General features: G+C 40.2%; 1 protein-coding gene across 4 annotated transcripts in view; it reads left to right on the top strand.

The window, feature by feature from the left end:
- homer1b (homer scaffold protein 1b) overlaps positions 1 to 18,323 on the top strand; it is a 29,900-nt gene that overhangs the window by 2,567 nt on the left and 9,010 nt on the right. Inside the window, exons 1-5 of one of the 4 annotated variants that reach the window (XM_044111977.1) lie at positions 5,888 to 6,390; positions 8,350 to 8,481; positions 10,717 to 10,809; positions 14,018 to 14,166; positions 14,404 to 15,918. In XM_044111977.1, the coding sequence (XP_043967912.1) occupies positions 6,097 to 6,390; positions 8,350 to 8,481; positions 10,717 to 10,809; positions 14,018 to 14,166; positions 14,404 to 14,440 (705 nt within the window). In that variant the 5' untranslated portion in view covers positions 5,888 to 6,096 and the 3' untranslated portion in view covers positions 14,441 to 15,918. Of the gene's footprint in view, positions 1 to 5,887; positions 6,391 to 8,349; positions 8,482 to 10,716; positions 10,810 to 14,017; positions 14,167 to 14,403; positions 15,919 to 18,323 lie in introns of those variants that run through there. The other 3 variants (XM_044111976.1, XM_044111975.1, XM_044111974.1) reach the window with 3 other exon arrangements.

The raw sequence follows: 18,323 nt of genomic DNA, 5'->3' as shown, positions 1-18,323 counted from the left end.
GCCATGTCCCACTCAGCTCCAGCTCTCCACTGGGCCCTGCCATGCTGGTGACTAACTTGCTGTTATGCAACAGACTCAATGACTCAATTGATCCACAGTGGAATTTATTGTTAACTGCGATCCAAAGCCCTACGCTGCTGCCAGCTTGTGTGTTTTAGTCCTACAGTAACTTGCAAAAGCATTCAACGTTTGCATATTTGACCGCAAACGTCAAATTTCCTGTACCGTAAGGTAGAATACATCGAAGGGTGAGTTTTCTAGCATGAGAAGATATGAAAAAGTTGGGTTGAAAAACTTCAGCAAAGCACTGCATACATGCAGAGGAGCAGATTAGATCAACACACACAGCTGCAGCTCAGTTCCCTGACTGCCTGATTGGTAATAATGGCAGACAGAGTCATATTTCACTTCCAGACCCGTGGCTCAATACAAAACCTGTTGGAGCTCTGATAACGGCAGAGAGGAAAACTGCGGTGCAGGACATGCGGAGGTGATCCCTATCAACACTTCTGTTTGCAAATGCAATCAGATCGCAAAGCGGGAATCCGGCCAATCCCTGCCGGTGAAGCAGCAGAAAGCATCTCTTTAATAACCTCAGTGCACCTAGAATAAGAACTACTTTATTAAAACTTTGGAAACGTGCGGTAACAAGGGCAGCTTCTAGAGGTGAGGGAAGGAAAGAAGGGAAAGTGGAAAGTGAGAGTTAAGTAAATGTTTCACGTTAAAATGTGTTGGGCAAGAGGGCCAGCTGCTTGATAAAACAGGACACACTGAGGGAGAAATAAATCACAGCATTCTGAGGTACAACAGGAGCCATGTGTGTGAAATCTGTTTGGTTTCTTGCTGTGAGTCACATCTGTGCATCAAACTCCTGATGCACAATAGGAACCACAGGCAGCACCTGTTGTCATCTCTAGAGCTGCACGTGTGTGCGTTTGCTACAGTGGGCGTTTTGTGAGTGTGTTTGTGTGTGTGTGTGTGTGCGTGTGTGTGCGTGTGCGTGTGTGTGTGTGTGTGCGTGTGTGTGCGTGTGTGTGCGTGTGTGTGTGTGTAATTGAAGCATTAGCAATTTGGTTTCAAACCATAGAGTCCGCTCAGAACTTTTATCCACATGTTTGCGTCTCTTCATGAAAAACTCCATTCCAAGGATGAAAATTTAAGCGTGGATCTCATTGTGACGGGTAGACGACGCGTCAGGCTGGACCTGTCCTTGCAGAAATCATTTAGATGTAAACTAAAACTGTAAGACGAGGATCCAACTCATCAGAGGTTTTTAAGACTATATATCTGTAGCAAATGTAAAAGAGGGAAAGCTGAGGCCACCTCTTTTATTTTTGACATATTACATCTGCTCATGACTGTTAAGTGCTAGTGATGTCCGCTAGCACTTTCGGACATCACAGGAAAAAATAACTCTCACTTTTTACACTTTCAGGTTATTGAATTTGCCTCGTAAAAGGAAACTTTCCACAAAAGACATGTCATTATATTTCTGAAAATAACAGGGAGAAAAAACAAGCAATTTTTTTTTCTCTAAATATTTACAGGAAACATGGACATGGCTACTTTTAAAAATATATATTTTCTCATTTCTATTCACACCAGATTTCAGTGGATCTGTGCACACTGAATTCAAGAATCCTAAAGTTTAGATCTCAGGTTGAGTCCTCATCAAGTTCTTAAATTTATTTAAATCTAATCTCATGGGGGAGAAAAAAAAACACACCCAAACTCTACCAATGAATATTTTATCAAACAAATATGAATCCAAATATGAAAACTTTGTGGAAAAACTTAGTAAACAACTTTAAAAACAGCTGAGACACATACAAAACATGCAAAACCCTGGGATTTTTGTGGGATGCATTTTTTACCCATTACTGTTTGCACGCAGGCTTCAAACAAGAAAATAACTGCTCATTTTTGGAGATTTGGTTGTTTTGTTCCTGATTTCCTGGGTTTGAACAGAAATAGTTTGCAGCCGGATGGCCGATCATAGTAAAATAATGCATCAGTTCACAGTAGAAACTAGATGCCAAGCGATGAGTTAAAGAAATATTCTGTTGTCTGCATGAAAAGCAATAATTTTATGCCTCAAAAAATCACATCCACCAGCAAGAGGTCTGATTTTGATCAGGGGCCAAAACATTACAGCATATTTCAGAAAAGTTAATTCATTCCACACAGAGATCAGAACCCCAGTCAGTGTAAATAGAGCATGATGACAAAAAGCTTCTGAAAGTAATACAATACAATTAAATATGTGACATTCCAGCATCTTCATGGTTAAATATGCTTGTAATTCATCTAAATCCTTAATTTCCTAAAAAATAAATAAATAAACAAACATTTGGAAATGCTTTTGGTACAAAACAGCAGAACAAATCATAGACCAGTAGTAATTATTGAATAAAATTGGTTTGATAATTAAATCTAATTTGCTTTTGCAACTGTTTACATAACAAAAAAGATGCATTTTTTTTTTACTGCAACCTATGACAAAACCAAGAACTACCAACATTATCAACACATGCTGATGTGTGCAAGTTGTTTGGTTTACACAGCCGTCTGCTAATTATTATCACTATCATCATTTCACAGAACACGCCTAAGAGTCTTTTAGGTGGGCTCTTCTGTTACAGAAGTGAAAGGATCTTTAGGATAAATTGATCTTTTATTACAGCAATATAGCGTCACAACTTTTAGAAATTCAAAAAAAAGAAAAAAACAATCTTTGATGCATATGTTTACTCAGTGAGAGAGGAAAATAATAGAAACCTTTAATAAGTATATAATTTCCAAGAGAACATCACAATCAAGCAGGGAAGTTAAGGATGACTTTTAAAGAAAATAACACATCTATCCTATATATTTACGAACTAAATCGCTAAAAACAGCTGAAAGTGGGACAGATAACACTGGAAACGGACGAAGGGATTTTGTATCCTCACAGCCAGGAGATCAGGGAGGAAAAGAAAACCCGACTAACGTCACTGCTGTGAATGTGAGAACGTCCTGCTGAAAACGGCTTTATTTTATGGCTTCTTACATCATCATCATGGACAAAACTGTACATGACTCCCAATAACCTTCTTAAAACTCTCACTTTGCATTTCCTCAGAGTTCCTCATAATTTCTTTCACCACACAGAGTTTCAGTTTAAAGCTTCCCACTGCCTTCATCCTCTTCTTCATCTTCTTCTTCTCCCAGGAGATGGGAGGATTCTTCATCACTCCAGCTTCTTCTCTTACATTCATCACCTCCTCCACATTTCCCTCATTTCACTCTCTCTTTCTCTCTGTCTTCTTTTCTCACATCGTCCATCTTTCCTTTCTTTATCGCCCCCCCCCACCCCCCACCGGCCTCCTCCACTCTCAGCTGCCCTTGTGTTGTGTGTTGCACTCACCAAACACCTCTCCTCCTCCTCCTCTTCCTCTCTTTCTTCTCTCTCACTCATTCTTTCTTTCAGTCTGTTAAAGGAGAAAGAGGTGACCAGGCACTTTCTCGCCCGTCACGCACTGATGAGCTTAAACTTCTTCTTTTTTTTTTTAATAGAGCTTGGAAAAGACAGGAAGGTCAACGCATGGAGCGAGAGCCATGCTATACTAGGCCCTCAGCATCCTCGATTTGATGGCAGACATGTTTTATCAGACACTTTCTGAGGAAATGAAAGAAAGCAGCGCTATTCAGTCCTTCATTTGTTTCCCTCTCTTTTCAAAGTTGTGTTGTGGGAGTAATTATTGCTTCTTTGACAGCTGGTGGGTGGCGTTTAGAAACAAAACTGCTTGGCACAGGCCTGAACACGCAGAACAACACTGCTGCGGTCGGTACGATCACAAGAACCGCAAAAAAAAAAAAAAAAGAGAAATCAAAAATTGCCTCGGCTCTGTCAAAATTATGCAATCAAATGGGCAAAAAAAAAAGAGGAGGAAGAAGGAAAAATACTGGCAGTTGTCAAGCGGCTACAGCAGGGATCATACGAACAGGCCGTGCTTTAGCGTGATGTGTGATGGGGGGAGAGAGAGAGAGAGAGAGAGAGAGAGCTGAAATGACTCACACTACTGCCACTTACACTGCTGTTGATGATTATGATAATTCGTGCGCAGCACTCCACAAGCAGCTTTGTGGAGCGGCATTAATCATCCCAGATTCACTCTCTGACTCGCTATGCTCTTCCCTTCCCAATCATCTTCTTTGTCTCCCTGTCCAACACACCTCTCGGTTTCCCTCGTCTCTCTCTGTCTTGGCTAATCACACACAGGAAGGGCGCTGCCGTTGAATTTTAATATTCATTTATACGGCCAGCCTTTGATGCCCCCCCTTCCTCTCCCCGTCACCCCCACAGTGCAGTGTAAGCACTTCTCTATCTCGTGTTCTGCCAGCGCTGCCAGCCCAGAATATCTCCCGCAGCACCCTGCGCTCCGAGTGTGTGTAGCGACTGTAGATATATGCCCAAGAAAGCCCCAACAATGCAGCAATACAGGAAGACCAAAGTGAGCAGATTGATGAAAGCAAGGTGAGGAGATAACTCGTCCTATTAGAGCGCAGCAACAGCCACACAGAGGTCAGGCAGGAATTAATGCACCTAAACTATAAACAACAAGTCTGCTTAAACATACACACACACGCACGCACCCACACACACGCACACACACACGCATGCAGACAGATCTCAAACTCTCTTGCAGTGATGTCATGCAGTTCCTTTGCTAAAGCGAAATTTTCCACATGTTGTATTTTATTGGAATTTCAGGTGAAAGATCAACGTAAATATGTGAAACTGATGAAAAATGATTTATGCTTTTCAAAATCTGAAAAGTGCGGCATGCATTTACATTCAGCTTCCCTTCGTATACCCACTTTTTAATATTTCAGGACACTTGGTCATTTGGGTGTCTCTGCCAGTTATACACACGTGTTTATTGTAATTTGACTTTATTGAGCGTGTTGGTGAACATAAATGTTGAAGTTCTCCCTGGATTCTCAGCTGGATTAAGATTTGGAGTAATCTATCAAAACCACAGGTCTATATGACGGCGTCCTGCAGCTTCATGATGCGTCGCAGCTCCAACACACCTGAATCAAACAACCAGATCATCAGTTCTGTAGACCTAGACTGGATGCTAAGGGGGAAATTAGCACTTTATCAATGTGTGTTGAACCCAGAATAAAACTCTTTCCTGCGAGCTGCCGTTTGACACCCTTGATTTAAAGCTTTCCATTGTCACCCTGGCTGGATGTTCAAGGTTGATGTCCTACTGGATGGTGTCTCAGATTTTCTGCAGCTTCCTGCTTTGGATTGTTCACCCAGTTCTGTGGTAAACAGGCCTCTGATCCCCATGATATTGTTTGTTCACTAATATTCTCTGAAAAAACAGCCAGAAGTTTTCACAGAACATCTGGGTTTACGATTGGGAGTAGACAACAGGCATGTGACTTCTGAGTTAGGGGTGAGCATTTATCATACTATTTATCATTTATTATGATAAATATCCCATCCTGATTAGGACTTTGATTTTTTTTTTCACAATAAATTACAATCAATGATATTTTAAATCCTCCAAATCAATCCGTATTGTCGAAACTTCTATTTTTTGCTATTTTCTTCACTGTCTGATCAATGAGTAACATGAACATGAACATGAAATTTGAAGTCATGGTTCAATGTGGACACTGTGTGCAGTTCAGTGACACTAATTACACTTCTGCCACCTAAAACCCTAATCAATTACATTTACATTTGTAAACCGTGGAAAAGTTTATGCATGCTGTGTATGAGTTCATGTGGAAACTGCAGCTCTGTGGGGTGTGTCTACTGTAGTTAACATTGGCCTACTGTCTATATTTAGCTTGACACCCTCCGAGTTCCTCTGTGTGACCCTCACTTAGAGCTGCAGGCATTCCCATATCTGAGCACAGAGACGGCGCTGCCTAAAACAGAGAAACGCAGACAGTCGGGGCGGCGGGGTTCTGCTGCATTCACAGTGCAGGTTGTTTTTCAGCCAGAAGTACGAGAATAAGTGGGACTTGAAAGGGAATCTAGTTTAAGTTAGGACCCAAACAATGAGAGCAGGGACCGCTGTCTGAGGTGTAACCATGGAGGGCGGCGAGCTGGTGATCAGGCTCCCCGGGCGATCCGACTCCCCACTGGGCAGCAGGGGTTCTGGTGGGTTAGGCGAGACCCTGGTGCTGAGGCACAAAGAGGTTCACCACTTCTTCTTTGTCCCCTTCAGGGAGCAGCCCATCTACAGCACGAGGGCCCACGTCTTCCAGATCGACCCCAACACCAAGAAGAACTGGGTCCCCGCAAGCAAGCACGCCGTCACTGTGTCCTACTTCTACGACAGCACGCGCAATGTCTACCGGATCATCAGCCTGGACGGAACCAAGGTGGGCCGACGCCTCACATCCTAACCGGATACTGTTAGTGTGTCTTGCTTGATGTCCAGTGTAAATAACTCTGTTAATAATCTCTGCAATAAACAGTAACGCAGAGACGCTTCATAAAAGAGCTCAGGTTTGCACGACGTTCCGGGGCCAGTGGGCTCATGATTCATTTAGTCTGTTTCTATGTCTGAACTCGAAAGTCTTGAGTCTTGAGTAGATCATGATTAGAGGATCTGAGAGCAAGAAACTCAGTCCTGGTGGGTTTTATTTAGGTAGCAGATAAGAAAGAGAGTGAAGAAACTGGCAGGTAGCCAGGTGGACAACGTGATCCAAAAATGTGATTGTGGTGATCAGAAAGGGCCCAAACACAACATCTCCGAAAGCATGAAAACTTTTTATAAAAACAAAACACATTTTTTTCTGAATTCTTTGTGGGTTAACGCAAACAAATTTTCATCGTTTCTGTTGACACTTGCATTTTTTCTGAAATTTTTTGAAGTGCTTTTTTTTGTTTGTTTGCTTTTTTAAAATGCTGCATTGAATTCTTTTGTGTTTCCTCCTCTATTTCTGCTTCTCTTATTTTGCGAATGAAAAAGAATTATTTCAGTGGCAATCAATTATTAGCACTGATTTCTGTAGATATGTTTTGAGACTCAAGCTTAACTAACATCTCAGATTGGTGAGAAAATATCGGACCTCTAAGTTGTGTGAAGAACACCTTGGCTTGCTGCTATCCATTTCAAATTAATTTCTCAACGCCAACAGGAATGCCATCTATTACACAATCCTGCCGATAAAGCAGCCAATTCTTGTCTTTATTAGTAATGTTCTGTATAGGTGGCATAATTAACCAGGAATTAGAAGTAAACCACATTTCTGAGTAAAGCTGCATTACGTCTCTGTTTTTGGTTGAACTAAAACTGGCTTCAGTTTGATGCGTTTTGCTTCTCCTGAAGAAGGACATCGTTGCACATCAGTCTGGATTTTTCTGTTTCAGTTTTTACGATTGAAATGATTCAACCTGTTTTATTCTCCACAAGAATTTGCTTGCTCAGCGCTTAAATAAAGGATTATGACGAAGTGGCTGACAGAGATTGTTGTCACTTTTATCATTATCACAACAGTGTCACAAAATGCTTTAAATCCATATTGCCCATAATAAAAAGTAACACTGTAAATGCAAATAATCAGCTTGTAAAATGACAGAAAACTATTTAAAGTTGCAATTAAAATCTGGTATGTTGGGGGAAAATAAAATTAGTTGCAAATTTTAATCTGAAACCACTGACTGGTTTTATTTCCTAAAGTTACAACAATCCAATAAACAATAATCAATTGGATGACAGATGACAGATGACAGGTAATCTTCTAACAAGAACATCTGTGATCTTTACAACCTGATTGAAGAGGTAACTGTCAAGAAAGAAAAAATATCTCATTGGCCTGTTTATTGGGAAAAACAGACTGTTTAACATCAATTTAACAGAAATAAGAAATTGAACAGCAATAAAGAAAAATTTGATTTCTTAATTTTTTTAATTTTTTTAATTTAACTGTCTTAAAAAAACAGATTTTTGGTCATTATTAAATGTTTATTTAATATTTCAGGTTAATTTTTGGAACCTATTTATTTAACTTTTGTAACATACAAAAAAAAACATTCCTGCTTTCTTAGTTATCTTTTGTATCATATTGGATACATTACACTTTCTCTGTCATGCATATTCCATAATCAGTAAGACAGAGTTTTTTCCATATATTCAACATTTTTATAAAGAATGTGAAAAAACATTTTAGCAACATAATTTCTACGTACACCAGGTTTTAGATTCAGAACTAACCTTGTAAAGAGCTAGATGTCTGATGAATACTTGTATCATAAACTGTATACTTCTGGTGCCATAGGGTGTATCGCAATATATTCTGCTCATTAAATTTGATGTCCCTCTTTCTTCTTTGCAGGCAATAATCAACAGCACCATCAGTCCGAACATGACGTTCACAAAGACGTCACAGAAATTTGGTCAGTGGGCAGACAGTCGAGCGAACACTGTCTACGGACTGGGTTTCTCCACCGAGCATCATCTGTCAAAGGTATCACTGCTGAAACAAAAACTTCCACAAACATGACAAACCACGTGTCATCTATTGCTTCTAAGCTTTGTTGCTGGATGGTTTGATTATCTTTGCTGCCTGAGAGATTGTTTTGTATCAAAACACCTCACGTTCTCAAAGTGCTTCCGCTACTTTGTGCTGCAACTTCCCAGCAGGGGAAGTTTTCTGCATACATCTAAACTGGTAAAATAGTTATGCGTCACCCTCACTCAGCAGTAAATGCCTTCAAGCTCATTAAAGGCATTTTCTGTGAACTCTATTATATACTGGGAATGAAAAAAAATAGATGTTATTAGATCAGATGCCCTATTCTACTCCAGTAGCTGTTTGCAGTGACTCAGAGGTGTTGCATCCACTCTGGATACGTCGTCCCTATAGGATGAAGCATCATGGTGGGAGAAGCTAGAACATGCTGTGGGAATGCTTTAAGTATGACTAAAAGTCAGGAGAATTTTTTGTTTAACAAAAATAGAGCTCCTCCTTCAGTTTGACTGAATGGGACGTTAATTAGTGGAGAAAAGCGATAAAATCTCATCTTTATTTACAAAAAGTGAGAGGAAACAAATCTGGGGAGAGCAGAAAGGTTTTCCACAATTTTCAGTAAAATTCGAGGAGACTCTATAAAAGTTATTTGGCAGTAATGAGTTTCTGTGTCTTTATTTAATATAAATCCAGATTTGTTGCACCTGGAGGCTGAAGCAGCCAATCCAAGCCAATGTCAAAGTGGATTCTCAAGTCAAAAATGTCACATGGTTTCATGCAAGAGCTATTTTTCTGAAGCATTACATTATTGTTACATTTAACTGGTTGCTTATGTAAAGCACATAATTATTTACACAGGAAATACAAGTTGGAGGCAGTGCATCACCAATTATCTTCCAGTGTGAAACACATAATGAAGGACTATGTGTAAGGATTTCCAGAATAGAAATATATATATGTATATATATTTTATTAGTTAGCCTCAGTAAAGTCTGTACATGTTGTGTTTTTTGTATGTGTGCAGCTTCTGTGTAAATAAGCGCCAAATACAAATGTGGTAAATGGGTTAATGGTCCATACGACAACTTTCTTATGAACTGATGTGATGCTTTTGATGTTAAAGTTATTTTAAAATTGCAGATTTCCACCTAAGTTCAACCTCCCAGACCAACTAATCTGGATTTATATAGGAGTAATCTATTAAAGATATATTTTTAGATGTTGTTCAATGCTGAAATATCCTTTTTATTCTCGCTGGCTGTAGCTCTTGTTAGAAAACACACAATTGTTAAATTATTGGCTGTAAAAGGAACCTTTTTCCAAAGGAAAGCTATTAAATCTCGCTGTGACCTTGTGCAAATGTGATTTGCTCTCATATTTTCTTTATTCTTTGTTATATTAGGATGGAGAAAAAAAATCCAGTTAAAGTTCTATTGTAAGCTCTGTTCATCACATCAAAGAAGAATAGACAAATAAAAGTAATTGTAAAAAGATGTGACCTTGGCCGGACTCTGACAAAAGTGGAGGATTGGAGTGAAAAACGGTTACCAGGAACTGGTCAGTAGACAGTCTGGTCGCCAATTAGGAAGCATTTCCTCTGAAGCCAAATCTTAGGAAGAAGCTTTCGTTCTCAAGTGTCTGTTGTGAGAACGACTCTGAAGCACTTAAACTATTATAGAACCACTGCATTTAGATCACTGCAGCACAACTCTTATGTTACACCAAAGTGAAATGATATCAGGTTAGTTTTTGTAACTGGACTAATGGCCGACACAGGACCGGCTGGAGAGGAGTCTTGAATTTCCTCCTCAGCACTCAGCTTGCTACTGTATTTACACTAAATTACTCAGCGGTAGCCGTGTGAGTGATGAATCTCACCCTTATGGTAAACCAGGGACGCGTCTGTGAAACATGGTGTTAATATTTGCTTAAAGCCCCTCAGCTGAGGTTGCCTTTCCACTTTGGATCGACTGGACATGACGGAACGAAAATAACCAGAGATCAACATTATTCAACTTGTTTCAGGAAATGTCGCTGAAGGCAGGGTTGCAGGAGCAATGGCTGGTTGCGGCTATTGGTCCAGCTTTGATTGTTACCGGAAGCAGCTTTTCCATATCCTTTAAACGTGCCCCATTAGATGCTGACCTCTTCTCGTATGAACGACTGTGCTGAGCAGATTAAACCACAGTGTAGGATTTAGAGCCAATATTGATGGCTGTCTTTCTTGTCCAGTTTGCAGAGAAGTTTGCAGAGTACAAAGAAGCAGCACGGCTTGCGAAGGAGAAGAGCCAGGAGAAGATGGAGATGGCCACGTCTCCCTCTCAAGTAAGTTCAGCGCACTCTGTTCTGCACAATCACTCCAATCTGAAGGGTTAAATAAGAAAGGACGATAAAATTTTATTGTGCCTAGTATTGGTAAGAGAAGTGTTCAGATTCGTCATTTATATAAAAAATAATGATATTATTGCAAAAGCAAAAAGTGCTTCCCACAGCTTGTATGTGTAGTTTTGCTTCACAGTATTGAAGTGGTAAAAATGGATGGAAAGAAATGCAAGAAAGTTGAGTCTGGAAATTATGAAAGTCTGAAATCTAAACGCTGTAGATTTCAGTAGTAACCTGCTACATTGTAGGAACTGTGTAGCAGGTTTTCTTGTAGGAAACCCAACTTCCAGGGGCGTTCTTGTGTTTTTTCTGACTAGAAACTCCGAAAATCACTGACATTTATCAACTTTTTGGTCTTTATGGTAGCCTGACGGTTTCATGCCCAGGCTTCTCACTTGGAAAGCAAAATAAAATGTGGATGAAAAGATGACATTTGGACACGTGGAATTTCAAAAGAATTAATGAACAAGTACTAGTAAATAATGAACTGTATTATACTTAATCCATCTACTTAATTCGTCGTTTAGGTATTTATCAGTCTTAAGCACTCTGATTTTACAAACATGACGCATCGCCTCTCTGCACGACCAACCTAAAGCTTAAAATGCAGAGCTGGGGATTGACTCCACATCAGAGAATACAGTTTGCTTTAGATAAGGCATTAGTGTGCACACAAAGTGTGGCAACAACACATTTCAAGGGACGTTCAGTCGTGTCTGTGAGAGAAAATTAACTCGTTTCAGGAGGAGGGAATCCCTGGAGAAATCTGGGTTTTAATCTAAAGACCATTACCCGGCTTCACATCCGCATCTTTTCAATATGGAGGCAAGGTGGAAAGCCCCGCTCTGTGCTGCAGCCTTTGCTTCTCGCATGTCTCTTAATGAGGCAAGGAGGACAACTTCGCGCTCGCCGGGAGCTGAGGGCTGCATGTGCCACACGACAGAGCAGCGCTGCAAGTCAGAGACAGGCCGTAACTGTGAAGGCTGCAGCCTGGCTGATAGGAGCCTGCAGAGGTCTGCTTAAGCTTCTCCATCGCTCAGAGTCAGAGCTTCACCCACGGGCCAGCTGGCACTCAGATCCTTCTACTTTCTCCACTCCAAATCAACTTAAAGCTGGAGGAGAAACTTTTTTGCTAAAAAAGAGAAGGAAGAGAAGAGACTGGCCCAAAGCCGTCACGCTGGTCCCAACAGGCCAAGCTCTGGAGGAAATACATCACAAACAAATACTTTATAAAGCGCTAATGAACTTGGAGCGCAGAATGTAAAACCAGCCATAATCGTCCTCTTATCTCTCTCCGCCTTCTTGGCCGTCAGAGGCGTGCGGTTCTGTGTCATTGTGCTGCTGTATTGAGCTCCGGCCCAGAGTCCTAACAGCTTTGTTTTATGTGAGTGCAGCAACTAAATGATTTGTCTCTCGTATAATTCTGTTCTTGTATGGGATATAAAGATAAGAAGTAATCTGTACTTCTATAATTTCCCTGCGCTAAAGCAAGCTAGTTTAATCGCCTGTGGGAATGTGGAATTGTTCACTAAGATGGACTAAATTTGTCGCGCCACAATTTCTATGAGCTTAGAGGACGTTCAGCTCCCTGACCATCGCACAGCTCTGCCTTTCTACATCCTTGTCTGCAGGTTAATTTGCTGTTTCCAGTTCAGAATAAGAATCCATCAATGGCAAAAAGGGTTTTTTAAGATACAAGTGACCTGAGGTGCAGTTTATTTTGTCAGTAAGATTGAAACATTTAAATTTCGGATCAATACCTACAGTATTGACAGGTTTAATCATCCATGTTTTTTCCAAGAGTGGGTTGATTGAATTGCATACAAATTCAGTTAATATTAAAAAAACAGAATTAGTGCACAAGGTTAAACGTATTGTAGATTTATACACACAGACTCAAATATATTTCAGTTTGGTGACATGTAAACTGTGTTTGGATCGATGTTAGAGCACCTAACATCCAGCTTTTAATTTGAGATTAAGTTGAACATTTTCCTTCCTCAGTATTTTGCTAAATTTTTTGCAGCTAAACAGAGCCCATATCATGATGCTGCCACCACTTGTATTGACAGGTGGTACAGGGTTATCTGGTCTAAAACTCTAATGACATTTTTGCCAATGTAGCCAAATATTTCAACTTTTGCATCATCTGACCATAGCAGAGTGTTTTTTTTTTTCTAGAAAGCATTTGTGCTGCTGTCCATGTGGGCATAGAAAGAGTCAGCTTTGGAGCTGATGCTTCTTTTTTGGTCAGCACCTTTTCAGTCTACAGTGATGTCCAGATGACTTTCCTGTGGATTCTCACACTGCTGTTCTTGTAGCTTTTAGTGTGTGATAGCTTTGAGCTTTATTAGTTCATTAGTTTGTTCTTATTCTTGCCTTGGACAGTTTGAGTCAGGTGGCTGAGAAATAGGCAATTATGCAAAAAAAAAAAAACAACAACAAAGAAACATCTAATACTAGTTTAGGATTGGAAAAAGGAACCAAACATCAGGCTGTTGGACTGGGTGTGACCTCAATCCTATTAAAAATGTTTGAACATGTGAATAAGTTTATTCTGTGTCTGGAAACCAAGCACTTTAAAGAGCTCAACCTGCTCTACCAAGAACAATATCAAAAAAAAACCTCACCAAATTATACCAGAAGCTTGTTGATGGCTAAAAATATATCCTCTCTGCAACTTGCTAAAATACATTTTGCCTAGTAACAGAGCGGCTGTGGGTGTTCAGTGCTATGAGGCTTGTTGATCAGATTAAAAGTAAATTTTGAAAATATTATCACTCAACTCAGGTTTCAGTATTAACATTACTGCATTAAAAGTTATTTTACTTGTTTGATCATTAATTAACTGTAAGAGGCAACTTATCATATTTAAATAAATGTTTAATAACATCAGTTTGTGTGTAATTTGAGTTTGACTCTTGGGTGTAGGCTACATAAGAGAAACTTTACCACAGACTTTGATTTGTCCACCTAATTCTTTTTAATTTATTGCTAATTAGAGATAAAATGAGCCCTTAATAAATGACTGATTTTCTTGTGTGAGCAGATTGTAGATCAAGGAGGATGAAGTTGAAATCATGCAGCATAATCATGTCTGGCTTCTATATTAGTGCAGAAAATAACGCTGTAAACGTTCTCCCACCTGTAGGAGTCTCCGGCCGGTGAGCTCGCCTCCCCCCTCACCCCAGTGACTCCCCCCATGGAAAACATCAACGGCACGGATGAGATCTGCGACACGACTCCCAACCTGGACAGCCGTCCGGAGCCGGCGCAGAACGCTCTGGCTTTCGCACACAGGTATATCCCGCAGTGCTCGTCGGCAAAAGATTAGCACCAGGGTCACTTTTATTATTTCACCCAAGCAATGATGGTTGTGAGTTTTTGTCCGCTTGTCTGTCATCTGCGGTACAGACGTAACAATCCTATCTGTCGCTCTCCTTTGTGTCTGCGTTCACCTCTATATCCGTTCCATGTGAGCACAGAAGAGTGAAGTCCCTGTATTCACCGCTGCTTTCTCGTGTTTTTCCTCTTTAGGGAGCAGCTTAAGACTTGTCGGGTCTGCTCTTTCTGATAGTCCCGACTGCTGCGACACCGTGACTTCTCTAAACACACACACACACACACACACAGTTTTAGATGTGATGTTTTTCTAAAATAAGAGCCTGACTTCAGGTTTGCAGAAGGGTGGGTGCTGTTTTCCAATACATCATGCACTGAATATTTATTACTCAAACGTAAGAATAAAACACTGAAACTCCTGTAAGGAGGGATGCAATGAAATGGGTCATAAGACATTTTTTTTACTGGAATTATGGCATTTACATATACTGTTCAATTGTTCCAACCAGCAAGCAATGTAACTTAGATTGTTTCTCAGGACTGAAGAACCATTATCCACGTTTTCTTTTTTCTTGTCTAATCTGAGCATGCTCTCTGAGGAACCTCACACACATGTCTAGCTGCAGAGCCTTGCTAATACACATACGCGCTCTTGGATTGGTTTTTATATTTTGTCACGTTATAATCACAAAATTCAGTGCATTTTAATGCAGTTATTTGTTGCAACAAAGTATTTTATTAATGTAGAAGGACATTTTTTTTTACAAATAAAAGTCTAAAAAGTGTGGTGTGCATTTGTATTCAAACTATCTGGGTCAGTCATTTGGGAAAACATCGTTTGTGTTTTTTGGGGTGCATCTCGGACATGTAGAGGTTAATATTTGTGCCCATTCTTGTTTTCCAAATTGGATTTAACCCCGAATGTTGACATGTTGTTACAAACCAAGAACTTCTTCCATTAATCAAGTTTTTTATTGGAGAAAAGAAAAACTCGTGTTGGTCCATCACTTTTGGTAATTGTGATCGTAACGTGACAAACCGTGTGGAAAAGTTTCAAGGGGTACGAACGCGCTCGCGTATATGTATGGCTACTGCAGTGCAATAACATGAATGCAAATTCAAATCTCTTGTCTGAGTAGGTGTTGCTGTGACACCTATGCATGTACAATTACTGCTATACACATTCCTCCGAGTCTTGTGAGCAAACTGCAAACTAAAATGTGATTTGCAACCTTTGCCGATGTGCACCTTGTCTCTGTAAGACGTCGCTCGGGCTCACTGTGGTGTAAAATGGCTACGAAAGGTGCGGCTGCGGGGTTCGTCGCCAAAAATGTGTCGACGAAGTGTTTATGTAAGACTTATATAACACGATGTGGGTAGTGGGAGGCATGGAAAGAGCAAGACAGACACACAGATTGTGTGTGTCAGAGAGGAACTTGATTTGTATAAAATCTGTACGTGAGTCACCGATACCTAAATGTCCAGGATCAGCACATCGCTGAAGTAAATAAAGTGAAGAGAGACAGAGAGAGAGAGAGAGAAAGAGGGCGGGGCATCAGTTTGAGTTGTTTAAAAGAGTAAAGTCTTATTTTTGTCGTGAAATGTACACCACAGGCTTTTCCTTTTTGTGAAATATCTGTAACTTTGTGCCACTTCTATTGTTGTCTGTAGCTGAGATTCATTTTAATTAAAGATGTCAATTCCTGACTTAAAATATGGTTGTTCTGGTGTTTGAGTGAAGAAGCTTAGTGTGTTTTTAAATGCAGCTCTGGTCAAAAGTTTGCATACACTCACTACTGACATGAATGTCATTCATTTCAGGTCCCAAATGATACAGTCAAACAGTTCCCTCTTTCAGGGCACATGAGTGATTTTTAACAAGAACTTGAGGGAAAAGTTTGGATTTGCTCTTGGATTTCCTTTAAACCATATTGCACTTCCAGATTCAAACGTATAAATACATTTTCACTAATATTAGGTTATAAGTTCTTCAGCACGATGTAGGAAAACTATACACTTTTTTTCACCCTAATCAAACTTCAGGTGTAATTTTTGGCTGCATATATGACCACCCTTCTAAGCAGAATTACCAGATTTTATCTAAATTGTTTTTCTTGAGTGGGTCAAAGGTTTTCACCAGCTTCGCGTACAGCTGAGGTTGTGGGCTTTCCAGAAAACCTTAATGTAAGCTTGTTTTGTCCAATTTAATACCAACTTTGTTGTGTTTTTGAGGTTATCGGTTTGTGTTTAAGTTTCAACCATCTGTTTATTTTATATAAAACTTGAAGAATTTGTTCGCCGTCCTACTGCCTTATCCTTATTCCATCTACTTTGTGCGATGGCCAGTGTCACTGTCAACTAATAAAACCCCCAGCATGACTCTGCCACCACTATGCTCCACAGTTGATACAGTGCTCCTATAGTGTGAAAGTCTGAACTTTACTCATTTGACCATGAAGTTTTTCTACAAAAGAGAGACGGTCTTTAAAAGTAAAAGTGGCAAATTTGAGTTAATATGAAAGTGTCATTTTGGCCTTTTTTTCGTGGTTTGCAGCCCTTCAGGCCATGTTAAAACAAAAATTCATTTGCTGTTCATGATAAGTTTTTTGCCGTGTTTGTTCCTGGGTTTTTCCTGAACGTTTTAATCTCCTGTAAGTTTTGGTTAGATGGTTGAAACTTAATGCCAATTAGGTGTTCCAAGAGAGCAATGATCCCAAACAATCATCAAACTTGGTCTTAAAATTGATAAATTAGGATTTAAGGAGCTCTTGGAATGATGCAAAACTCAATTGAAGTCTGAGGCAATGAACTTTATCTCTACGAAGTGGTAAAAAATATATATATATCCAGAATTACAGGAGAAGCTTTATCATGTCTACAAAAAGTACCTGATGTTCCTGCAGATCACTTCAGGATATGTAAACAAGTATTGGAGAGAGTGTATGTGTACATTTGAACCTGATCGTATTCATATGACCTTGTGGGGATTAAAGAAAGCGCAGGTATAATTTCAAAACTGAGCCCCAAATTCATGTCCAGGTGTTCGTTGAATCATCACTTGACTGTTAAGAACAAACTCTTTGAATGCTTATCAAAATCTAAATATTACAACATTAAAGCCCACAGTGAGGCTTTTGCAAACTCCTGACCATAACTGTAGGAAAACATCAACATCAAGAGATTATCAGACAGATTTCTGGTTATTGTTGAAGTACCTACCATTATGTGAAGCTGCACAGATCAGTGCAGCGAGAGAGAGAGAGAGAGAGAGAGAGAGAGACATGTGGAGAGGACACCCACTGCCTGCTGCAGCCTTGCTGGTGTTTCTATTAATGCTGTGTGCGTGGGAGACGGGGTCGACTCTGCAAGTGTGCATGTAACAAGCAAACCTCACTCACATTTTCACAGATATGCAGCAACAGTGGATGTGAGAATCATAAAGCTTTGCTGCTTTTATTTCTCTGACTCACATCTTCCTACATGCACCAGCTACACAAGAAGGTTCATCACGTGTATTTCTACTTGTTGAAATGTACATTGAGTGAATTTTGTGTGTGTGAGTGTGTGTGTGTGTGTGTGTGTGTGTGTGTGTGTGTGTCCCTTTGTATACAGAGCCAAACCCTCAAAAATGCAGGTGTTCGCAGCGCTACTTTTGTAAATTTTGCAGACCTCCGGAGCAGTCTTGGCACATCTGGAGTTGGATGTGCGCTCGTCTCTGCGGGACGCAGCGCAGCGCTCTGTGTGGGCAGGTGTATGTGGGAGCAGAGAACAGATGAGGAGAGAACTGGATGAAAGACAAGTTTCTTAAATCAGGATGTGGGCGTGTTTGGCAGATCCTTCGGTGGAGTGGTTTTGAATGGTTTTTATTGATATTATAGGACCTTCTCGGTTTGGATTTCCTGGGTTGCACGTGAATGGTCCTCTGGTGTTGGAGGATGTAGGCGTCAGGCTGTGGGTTTGGGTGAAAGGAGATCGCTGCGACGTCTCCACCGTTCCTCCTCTGCTGCCATGGCAACTGCTGTGCCTTGCTGTTTTTTTATATTTATTTATTTTATTTTTTTCTTGAATTGCTGTGTGAGAACCTACCTGAATACCAACAGTAGTCAGGACACTCA

This window comes from Gambusia affinis, linkage group LG03, assembly GCF_019740435.1.
Source record: "Gambusia affinis linkage group LG03, SWU_Gaff_1.0, whole genome shotgun sequence".
NCBI lineage: Eukaryota > Metazoa > Chordata > Actinopteri > Cyprinodontiformes > Poeciliidae > Gambusia > Gambusia affinis.
Note: the sequence above shows the minus strand (reverse complement) of the source record. Positions and strands in the feature narration are given on the sequence as shown.